The 11,669-nt window shown below is 42.6% G+C and overlaps 1 protein-coding gene across 5 annotated transcripts in view; it reads left to right on the top strand.

The window, feature by feature from the left end:
• The window catches only part of CACNB4 (calcium voltage-gated channel auxiliary subunit beta 4), a 273,041-nt gene that overhangs the window by 122,445 nt on the left and 138,927 nt on the right, over positions 1-11,669 (top strand). The window contains exons 1-2 of one of the 5 annotated variants that reach the window (XM_017866082.1): positions 4,669-5,086; positions 7,044-7,203. The exons of 3 other annotated variants lie outside the window; for them this stretch is intronic. In XM_017866082.1, coding sequence (XP_017721571.1) covers positions 7,198-7,203 — 6 coding nt within the window. In that variant the 5' untranslated portion in view covers positions 4,669-5,086; positions 7,044-7,197. Of the gene's footprint in view, positions 1-4,668; positions 5,087-7,043; positions 7,204-11,669 lie in introns of those variants that run through there. One more of the 5 variants, XM_017866081.1, reaches the window with a different exon arrangement.

Here is an 11,669-nt window from a genome sequence, read left to right on the forward strand (position 1 = left end):
GCAAAAGTTAGCAATCCCACCCCAGAGGCAAGGGCACCAGAGCTTCAGGCCAGAACCCAGGCAGAGAGTGATGAGAACGACCATAGCAACCCAGTGCTTGCTTGTGGAGCACTGTTGGTGCCAGGTACCCATCCGAACATTTTATTAGACCAAGGCTTTTAATCTGCACAATCTTCTTGATAGAATCCTCATTTTGTAAGTGAGGAAATGGAGGCACAGGAAGGTAGAATAGCTTGCCAAGTGTTACCCTGCTGGGAAGTGGCACAGCTTGGATATGTAGGCAGTCTGGCTGCAGGGTCCCTGCTCATAACCACCTTGCTTCATGGTATTCCTGTTACATATCACAGGGAGGACCACTCACACGGGGTGCATGGGGCCTTTGGAGCTGGGTAATGTGGGCTGCCCTGATTCCATACTACTTCCCTTAAAAAAATTTAAAAGGCCGATTCTTCCACACTGCCTCCTGTGTATCTTTCATATCTTAACTCATTAATTTCAAAACTATTATCTCCGTGGTGTTCATGGGGCCTGGAGAGACTCTGGACATGCCTGCCTAGGTGGTAAGGTCTGAGTTCAGCCTCAGAGAACTACAGCAGAGGACGAATAGAAGTGGAATCTATTGTCTGTAGTTTTTTGTTTGTTTGTTTTGTTTTCATTCCCTTGTCTGCCCTGTTGCTACCACCTATCTGATGGGCTCCAGGGAGGAAACAGGGGTATGATACTCATTCTTGCAGTGGCCACACAGATTTCTAGAGGCAAATGAGTGGAGTAATATTACTTGCAGAAGACGAGAAAATTCATCTAGCACACTGTAGTCACTTAGTAAAATTTAAACAAAAACAAGGAACAAAATAATTCCCAAGACTGAATTGGCAAACAGAGACCTTGGGCTTGTGTTCTAGCCCATGGAGACAACAGGAGAACTAGCCTTGGCTGAGTCCCAACATTATTCCTTTGTCTCTTCTCTGAGCTCTTGCAGTTCTGCTATAGAACACATAACTACACTGGCTTTGAACAGTTAAATTCCCAAGAAATTTAGGTGGAAAATTAGAATCAGAATTGCCTTTTGCTTCTAAATTTGCACCAGTTTGTCTTGATCATGGCTATCTAAATCTCATAACTAATCTTCTCACTTTTGGCTTTTCTCTCCTTCTGTCTGTCCAAACAAGTGGAAAACAGAAATACCTGTCCTTTGTACTCTACTGTCAATTTCATGGGTTCGCTCTATGACAAAGCCCAGCACTGGGTAAGGAAGAGGGACTTAATATCCCTAAGTTTGAAGCCCATGAAAATGAACTGAAAGTAATGTTTCCTTGTGATACAAAATAGAGCTGTCCTAACTTGTTGAGGGCCTTGCCATTTCCTCCACTGAATTGAGCTCAGTTGAGGCATTTGTCAAATTGCAAGGATACCTTCCCCATCATGAATCACATGACATTTATAAACAGAATCATAGAGACGATGCTTTTTCATAGGATTTTTTTGACTTCGAACTGTTGATCATAATGAGAGATAACTGGAAAAGAGTTGAGTCAGAAGTACGTTCAGCAGGGCATCCTCAGAATCGGAGGCAGCCTCCTTGAGGCTATGTAGTTTTGGAGGCTACTCAGTAATGAGAGCTAGGTGGGTTCCTGGGAAGCACCAGCACAAGATAAGCCCCAAAGTTTTCAAACTTGTTCTCACTGTAACCGCAGGTAGGAGAAGTAGGCCAGAAACGGGGTGGTTTCTCCTTCATCTTCTTGACCATCATTCAACTGGAGAACTGTTAAAGTCAAAACCAAGAAGGTACCAGTGTCTTGGTTGCTTTTCACCACCTGCTGCAGTGAAGTGTGAAATTTGGCCCTAGGAACTTGAACCTGCTGGAATCCACAGACCCTTTTACTAAAAGCCAGGGACTGGAGGTGATCTGAAACAGGCCCGGGAAACTCCCAGGGACCTCTCACTACTTCTCAGCCTGGTCTCAGTTTAGAGAATCTTGGGACAGAGATAGTCAGTTCTAAGATCTTTCTAGAGTTCTGAGCTCACTTTTCTGGAACTCCTTAGAGTTCCTCTGGGGAGGTTCAGAGCTGAGTGTCTCACTGGGGTTCCTCTGGAACTCTGGGATCAGCCCGAATATTGGGTTGAAACCCTAAGGTGACTCATAGGTGTGGTGCTGATTCTGTGTAGATACAGACCCTAGGGGAAGACTCCCCAACCTGTGATCTGATTTTTAGTTATCAGCTGTGGGTGAACAAAATGACTTCTGATGGGATAATTTGTTTGAATGGAAGGCGTGGGAAAAATAGGAATTTCCCCAACAAAGTGACTTCTCTCTATTTCACCAAATTCCTCTTGGGAACACGCCTACTGCCCCTCATCTTGAAAACTCTATCAAGGAGGAAGTGGGGGAAGGAACACTCCAGTATAGAACATATGGCTTTGAATAAAACAATTCAACCTTTGTAGGCACTAGAAGGGCCAGATAAGGAGACTTCTGTTGTTTTCCCACCTCTTACAGTTTATGATTCTGAGTCCAGCATGTTTCTGACTTCCTGGGAAGCAGGCAGAGCCAGGCTGCCCCGCTTCACATCTATTCTTAGTTAGAGGGCTTGGGTGCAGGAGCAACCACAGCCTGCTATGCGTGATCCAGTGCCTCCCTGCTGACATCCCGCCCTGGTCAGACTGGCTGACTGCATGCATTAGGGTACTGTAAAGTGCGCGCCTTCTCTTTAAAACTTCCTTTAGGCCCTCACACTGGCTATAGGGAGTGCTCCACGGCAGCTATCCACAGAAGAGCTGAGCTATGTACAGTTTATCCAGTTGGGAACAATTTCTCTCATCTTGATGAATTGTGAAAGTGGGCTGCCTCTGTCTTCTCCCCTTAATTTAGGTGTCCATTTAACATAATTGGAGAATATCTATACTTGGAATTGAAGTGGTAAAGTCGGGAAATGATCTGGAGAATTTCAGAGGAAAAAAGACCGTCTTGTCTCAGTTTTCCGTTGATTCTGGTTGAAATACCGTATGGCTGTAGTTAGAGAGTTAATCATCAAAATAAGAGTCTGACACGTGAATTTGAGCACAGCAGTCCTTTGATCCGGTCTTCTTGGTGTATAGGGGAGGGAACCGAGTTCCACCTGGCCAGGGACTTGCTCCAACATGCATCCTTGTCAACAGGTAGAGCCAGCACTGGGTTTCTCTCTATGGAATCCTGTTGACTGCACTCATCCCCTGCTGCTGTCCTCCCTCCATGGGGGCACAGCCTCAGAGGTGACAGTCTGTTCAAACCCTACCATTTTGGGATTCTGAAGGACAGCAGCATCTTCTTGCTGTCATTTATATTTGAAAGTGGACTAGGTATTGATGCCACTCCCAAGATGTGCAACTCTGATTGAAAGACATGAACGGGTCAGCACAGACGTGGGAGAACTATGCTCTGCTCAGCTGTTGTAGCCCTTGTGTTGTTTATTATTTTGACTCAGGTTTGTTCCTTTAAGAATTACGCTTTTCAGAGATACTGGCTGGAAGGACAGGCCTTCTTTCCTAGGTCCAGGGCCAGCCAGTTACTCCTGTGCTGAGCTCCCATGAACTGCAGCCAATGCCTCCCAGCTGACAAAGCAGCTTCTCAATGGTAAGTGTTTATGTTGCACTTTAGATTTGCAGAGTCCTTTCCCTAAGTTATTTCTTACCTCATTTTGGCGGGTGAAGAAACCAGAGCCCATCGAGGTGGTGACTGACTGGTCCAGAGTCATCTGACCAATTAGTGGCAAAGCTGATACAGGGGACTCAGAGCCTCTGAGTTTCTGGGTCATTACCCAGTCAGTCATGCAGTTGCTCTAAAATATGTTCTGTGCCCCTCACCAGCTCCTTTGTCCCCTGACTTTAGCTGGCTTCTTTTAGAGTGGGCCGTAAAGCTCTCCTGTTTCAAAGCTGCAGCTTTTTTTTTTTTTTTTTTTATTGGTTGACCAGAAAGTTCTGAGTACCTACAGAAACTCCATCCCAGGCTGCTGCAATGTGGGACCTGTCCTAGGTCAACTTGAGTTGCGGTGTGGCCACAGCAGGCGGACGGAGTCTGACGTTTCTATTTAGGTTTTGGGGGAAAGACCAATGCCATTTCAGGATTATTAAAGATTTATGCATGGGAAGGGGATGAAGAATTTACATGAAAACATTGGCTGTTGCTTAAAGTTGATTAAAAAAATTCAACTAAAGAGCATTAAACATTTTGCGTCTGAAAGTTGAGAGGTTTTTGGCTTCCTTTTCGAACTTCACCAGTTGGGACACAGAGCTCTTTTCTTGCCAGTGAGGCAGAGAGACTTCATCGAGAATATTGAAAACTTTTACTATAGAAATTCCCACAAGAAATCTTACCATCTGTTTATTCTAGTCATTTTTTTCTTCACCTTGGGTTTAAAGATTTTTTTATGACTCATTGCCCTTTTGACTTAAACGCATCTGTTAAGTACAGATGTTGGATGAGATTAGTATCTGTTTACCTGTCTTTGCATGATATTCTCTGAAAACAAAATCTTTCCTTTGCTCCCCTCTCCAATTGTGAATTTAATTAAGAAGATGAGCAGTTGTGTTTGGAGTATTCAATAGTCTGCCTTTCCAAACATTCCACGCAGCCTTTTGGATATTGATAAGTGTTTATTGTAGAACTAACAATACAGGCGAAACAGGAAGCAGCTCTTTGCTGGGTAGGATGCTCCGAGGCGCCCTCCACTCTCGGAGGGAACGCTCTTCAGCTGACTGAAGCAGGGAAGCCGAGCCAATCAGAGGCCGCTTTCCTAGCTCAGTCACCAGTCTGTGGTTGAGGAAGGGTTTTGCTTTTTGTGCTCTGTATTGGGAAGGCAGATAAAATGCCAGGTCTGGACTGCCTCTGGGGATAACCTCACCCTGTGGGATGTGAATGAATAGCATCTTGCCTGGTAAATCCACAGGAATTGATAAGGCAGGCGCAGTTCTCCCAAACAGGCCTTTTCTCTTTAAGCTCTAGCTGTGGTTTCTGCAGCAATTTTGTTTTTGCCTTGAAAGAGGTGCTCTGGATTATCAGACCTCCATGTATGACAATTTGTACCTGCATGGAATTGAAGACTCGGAGGCTGTAAGTATTTTCATAGATAGCTAATTCCCTCTCCCCTCCTCTTCCTCCTCCCACTATCCCCTTCACCGCCCCCCCCTTCTTATTTCTTAGGCAACGCAGGGAACATGGAGCAGAAAGCTAACATCATTCTGGGGCTTGTTGGCTGCTATGTAAATGTTCTCTGTGTAGTTTGTAGGTAACTGAAATTATTTATTGTCAAGCAAAAAACAAATTAGGGTGATGGCAAAGCATCTTAAGAGTGTAGGCTGTTTGAATTTATACATTACCGGGTCCACATTTGATCTCTCCAGGGTTAACTGCTCCTTGTAGACTGGTTTAAACTATGCAGAAAGTGCCTATGTTTTCCAATAGCAGGGTTCATAGAAAAGCCTCATTCATTATATAATATACATTGTTTGTTGAGCTAGCATGAATGGAAGTTCCTAAGCTGTAGCTGTATTATTATGTGCTTTCTGGCCAAATAAGCAGTGCAGATCTACTGCTTCTTTGTTAAGGAAATCAGATGCAAGGACTGTGGCCATACAGCACCCCATGCAGAGGCAGTGGGCAGTGTTCCTATACTCTACCTTGGAAGAGCGAAGTAGACTCACGTGTGTTTTGGGTTAGAGAACTGGACTCCTTCTCCCCTCTAGGTCAGGTTCATGCAATCTATTAAAATCAGGATGAAATAATTTCCTGAAATCCCTAAAATCATACCACAGACTGCTAGCTTTTGAATATAGGGTAAAGCTGATAATTGAGTCTTTTGACTCTTGCTGGTGGTAGTTCCTATGTTTTTCATCAATACACAGAAACCTTGCGAGGTAGAATGGTTGAGGGTGGTTAATGGGAAGTGCTGTGAGGAGTCTGAATTTTATGGGAGTGCAGTGCCATACATGTTGCTACATTTGAAACAGGAGTGTGTTATATAAGATTCTCTGGCTAAACCACCAAATAAACAGGTTACAACAAAAGAAAAAAAAAAAAAAACCCTGTGGTATACGTCAATGCAGACGTATATGTCTAATGATGTGCTATCCATGAAAGATAGGAATCCTCAGTTCTGTTAAGGCATTCCATTTTTCCTTCCTGTCTGTGTGTTTGCTCTAACTCTAACTCTGTTTCTGCAAAGTCTCTCTGCATGTTGCCCAACGTGCTCATAAATGATCAGACTGTCAGTGTATTGCAAGGGACCGTAGTCTAAAACATTGGCGGCTGAAATCAAGAAGGTCAACACTTGCAGGTGGGGTGGGGGAATGGTAAAGGCAATTGTAGGAGTTCAGTAAGCCAGCTTCTCAGGCTGGGTTCTCCAGAAGGCCTGATCACTTCTTCTACGCTTCTCTGCTCACTCAGTTATGAAACCTGTGATGCCTTGTGAATGATAAGTTTTATTTTCGGCCATTGATGTTAAACTTGAGCAGGCAGTGTGTTGCACCGAAGTGGACTGGAGTCATTTTAGAAATGCCTGTAGAAACTGGCTGCTGGGAAGAGTTGGCTAGGAACTAATATATCCAGCTCCTTGTTCTCCAGAACTGTATAAATTTCAGATGCACTGGTTCAGAGGGGGAGCCATTATAAGTATGAAAACATTTTATTTTATTATTATTTTTTGCCTTTGGGTCCAGTCTCACAGGACAGCTGAGTTTTTCTGTAGGATGGGAAGTGAAGAGTGCAGTGACTTGACTCGGTGGCGGTAGTTGATGGCGGGTAGTGCTAGGTACTGCAGTGCTGTACTCCTGGTGACTCAGTGGTGACCAGCAGGCTGAGATCCTCCGGGTTGTGCACATCCGTGGAGGTGAGGAAGGTGGGAAACGTGAGAAGTGGAGATGGGCATTTGGCAAATCCTCAGCTGAGAGTATAGGAGGCTTTCAGGTGGGCGGGATTGAAACCGTGTCACATAAATCAGAGGGGAAGACAGAGATGTTCGGAGGGGTGAACTGACTCTGAATGCTCATTTGAGTTTATTTGTTTTTATAAGGAAGAATAATGTGATGTGTTACCCAAGATGGTGTGAACAGAGCTTCAAGCCAATGGAGAAGACTAGGCCTAAATAGCTGACCTGGTGAAGTGACACATAAAGCCACACCTGGAGTGCCACCTCCTCAGCAGTCTTTCTCAGTGCCAATGCATTTATGGCTGTAAGTGTGGGGGGTTGTCCAGATGGAAGCAGAGCTCTCGGAACAGGTCTGGTGGATAGGCGTGGAAAGGCTTTTCTCAGATGGCCAGCTGCAGTCCGAGAATATACAGGCACTAAAAGCTGAGTACGGCACTTCGGTTGGGGGTGGGGGTTGGGGAACCATCCGCATATGTCCTACCACTCTGTGCTGTTGAAAATGTCTTTGTGGGGTGTGTGGGGGTTCACCTGTGATAAGCGATTATTTTCAATGTTTTCACACAGTAAGCTTGTAATAAGATCATCTTGCCTAGGGGCTATTTTATTCCGAACAAGAATAAAACATTATTATACACTGTTAGCACCTCACTTCCCCACAGTGGGAGAGAGATTTTGGTACTGTGATGCAAGGCCTTTCTTAAGAGTTTGGTCCAAAAGTAGATATTATGCTCCCAGTGCCCTAGATTTTAGTTTGTAACCTCCGTGTTTCACATACTCTCTATATGAAGAGAGAGGAAAAAGAAACATGCCGAAACACACTCGAGTCTGGCATTTTAGATTCTTGAGTCCTGTGGAGCCTTTTTGGGCAAGTCCATGAACTTCTGCTTTGGTGTCCAGGAGGATAGTTAAGAATCTGGATTAGAAGGAAGTGCAAAAGAGCATTCATTGGGTGCCACACAGCAGGGCCCTGCTTCCGAATAGGAGATTTCACACAGAGCATCACCTTACTTCCTGTGTTACCTTGACATGGAAGATGGAGTGTGTGCTTCCAGGTGAGCCCATACCTAGCCCAGGCTGGTTCCAGTGGATTGTGCACATTGACTCTTCCTACATTGGCTGCTATGTAAGAGCTACCTCTTCTACCTTCACTGTCCCCCACTGTGTCTTAATAAAAGTCCTGGCAGCCAAGAGTTTTTTCATGGACTGACCCCCCCATGTACACTATACTATGTGTTTTCATCTGATTTGCAGTAGATTTCATTAGACCTGCTCTTTATGTGTACACGTATTTCATAAATGGATTCATTGTGTATTTTGATGTTAGTGGAATTATTCTGGGAATAGATTTATTTTTCGTTCATCAGGTTTATTACACAAACCGAGGGATGTTCTTATGGGGATCCATGGAAGCAGCAGAGAAAGTTACCAAAAACCTACCATCCAGAAATAGTCACTGTTAATATATTGCTACACACCCTTTCAGATGATCAATCCACATATATGTAAATAGGTCAGTCTCAACCTGCTACTGTGTGTTGCATCCTATTCTGTTAAATGCTGTTCTCACTTGAGAAAAATGTTGAGCATACTAGGACTAGAACTGGCCTGCACAGGAGATGCTTTGCAAAATTGAAAGCTCCTACATGGACCTTCTGGAATTGTGAGCAGCTTGAAATATAGATTCTTAGGGTATATTGTAAAGTGATGCCGGGGTTAGTTGCACATAGAATTAATAGTTCATTTCTCTGACACAATTGCTTCCATTTCCAAATGCTTAAATTCTAAAGCATTTAGAAGGAGAGACCTGATCTTTTCCTGTGAAAAAGATGATCAGATCATCATTCAGGGCAATTTCCAGAGAGGAAAATGTAGTCTTTAAGTGTTTTCAATAATAGAAAGAAATCATAATATATTGATTAATACTGTTAGAAATTTAATGTATGTAAAAGTTACAGCAAAAGTAAATTTTACAAACTTAATATGTATATATAACAATATGTGAGTATATATATAAAAGCACATGTTTAAATTTACATATACCTACACATTGTAAGGATAGCTTTGTGTTATTTAAACTATTTATTTTCTATAAGCTGTTGAACTATGTATGTTTGTCTCAATGTCTGTGCACCTCTGCATGCATACGTACTGTTCATCCTCGTACCTTCACCTACATTCATATACAGATATGTTCCATGCATCACTAATTGATGGTTAATGCTAAGTGGGAGATTTCTACTGTGGAGCTTTTGGTGAAGGAAAATTAGCTGCTTTTGATATGAACAAAGATACCCAAGAGAGTTGAAAGACAACGCAGCCACAGAGAATAAAGAATTGCTCCTTTCAAAGATATAGTAAAGTTATTTTAAATATGAAGATATGTCCTTGTGCTTGCTAGGGAGGCGGATAAACTTCAGACAGAAGGATTTATATGTTTAGGGGCATTCGGAAGACACTTTACGGATTTAAGGATTAGATTTCTTTTGGAAACAAGAAGGCCAGAGGTCTCTATGGTTTGGTGGATCAGAGCATCCCTTCTGGGGTCAAAAAGTCTTTCTGGCCTATTTATAGAGAATGAGGACTGATTTGTAAGAGAATCCAAGGACTGGATGTTGGCATCTCTGACCAGAGAAGAAAACCAAATGTTGCTCCTGGTTTGTGTAAGGAATTTGACTCAGAAAATCAACTTGCTTTACTCAGCTGAGCTGTGTTGGTGTTTGGCTAGCATGTATTAAGTAAACGATGACCAGGGCTTTCTCTTCAATCAGCAGTGATGGTTTTCTAAAATATAGATTGAAATTATTTCTAGATACAACTGACATGGAGCCAAAGAGAGAAATTCCTTGAATCGATCAGATCCCATGAATTTGCTGTTCCAGCTTGTCAGTCTTGCTGCTTTCTTGTTAATTTTCTGTTTTTGAGTCACAGAGGCAAGAATTTGGATTAATCCTCACCAGGTACTTCCATGTCTCCTTTTCTGCTGCTGTTATTATTATTATTATTCTTAGATTATGATGAGTCAATCCAGGATTTTAGAATAAGGTCCTGTGACTCCCTTTGTATATACTCAATGAACATTCCATTATTCTGTGGTGCAAGACATTCTGTATGAGGGTCAGCAATAACTGTGAAAAACCATTCTTTTAGGGTGAAGGTGAGGAGGCTTCCCATTGCCTTAACTCTTCTCTTTCTATGGGGTTCAGCTTGGACCTTATTTCTATGTGGACAGTTCTCCCATTCTGGTCACTATCTCCCCTTTACTGTCTCTTACCCAGATGAACAAGGCCACCTAAAGAGGACAAGAGGATATAACTGGACGGGTTATCATTTTTCATTCTCTTCTCTTCCCTCTCCCACTAGTCCTTTAAAATAATCATCAAGCCATGAACTCAGATATCCATGACGTTAAGTTGAAAATTGTACCAAGGAAGCGCTATAGATACAGGCTCTGTGTTCTCATCTACATCGGCTGATTTAGGGGCCTTTCATGTGGTTGCATCAGGCTCTGGCGGCAGTGAAAACAGCAACAGCTGTAACCTGCTACACTAGAAAAAAATAAATTCATTAGGTGAATCCCTGAGTTCTCACAGGAGGCTGGGGCACTGCTGTGTAAAGCTAGTGCCCTGTCCTCAGAACAACTTAGTGTGTAAAACCTAAGGGAGCTTACAGTTCCTGTAAAATAATGACAACTTTGAGCTTTTTAAGACTTTGAAGGGCGTGAGTCTAAGATAAAACTGTGTGGCTATTTTTACAGTACGTATTGGTATGCCAAAAGAAGGTAGCCCAGATAGCTCATGCGACAATTTTTGAGATCTAAATAGACCAATACTTGCTCTTGCTCTACATTTTATATTTTATAACATAACTGTATAGTTTTAGTTATAAATATTTTCCTCTCTTTTTAAATAGTGCCACATTGTTAGTACTTCCTGTGTCCTTTTTTTCTTTTGTGTCTGGCATCAGAAATATTGAAAAATCTTATATTTAAAACAGGATGTTCTGAATTTGCTTTTACCCTTTTCATTCAGAGGAGTTTGATCCAAGGGATCCACTCGGACACGGAGATTGGCGACTGTCAATTACTCAGGAGCTTGTCTGTGTAGTTTGTAAAAAAAAACCAGTTCTCTTATTTTGCCTTTCTTATGCCTGTTATTCCTTAATCTCTCTTTTCTTTTAGCCTGAGCATCATATAGGAAAAGATTCTGACCTTCAGTGTTACTACTCTATTGGCAGCTTTGTTGAAAAGTTTGGTGAGTGATAAGGTTGTAGTTGAAATTGTTTCTAGATCTTTTTAAATCTCCATAAAACTTAAAATTTTTTGTCTTCTATTGGGCATATCTATCAGCCAGGAAAATTTCAGGTTTACTTTTTGTACTTTGTATTATGAAAAAATGGTGTAGTATAATAGTGTCATGATAAAAAGTGGAGACAGACCAGGCGCGGTGGCTCACACCTGTAATCTCAGCACTTTAGGAGACACAGGTGGGCAGATTGCTTGAGCTCAGGAGTTTGAGACCTGTCGGGGCAACATGGCAAAACCCCATCTTTACAAAAAAATAAAACTAAAAAAATTAGTGGGGCATGGTGGCGTGTGCTTGTAGTCCAAGCTACTCAGAAAGCTGATGCGGGAGGATCGCTTGAGCCCAGGAGGTTGAGGCTTCAGTGAGGTGTGATCTTGCCACTACACTTCAGGACTTCAGGCTTGGTGACAGAATGAGACCCTGTCTCAAAAAAAAAAAAAAAAAAAAAAAAAAAAAAGGGGGGAAAGGG

The sequence above is a fragment of the Rhinopithecus bieti genome, unplaced genomic scaffold, assembly GCF_001698545.2.
Source record: "Rhinopithecus bieti isolate Rb0 unplaced genomic scaffold, ASM169854v2 scaffold_81617, whole genome shotgun sequence".
Taxonomy (NCBI): Eukaryota; Metazoa; Chordata; class Mammalia; order Primates; family Cercopithecidae; genus Rhinopithecus; species Rhinopithecus bieti.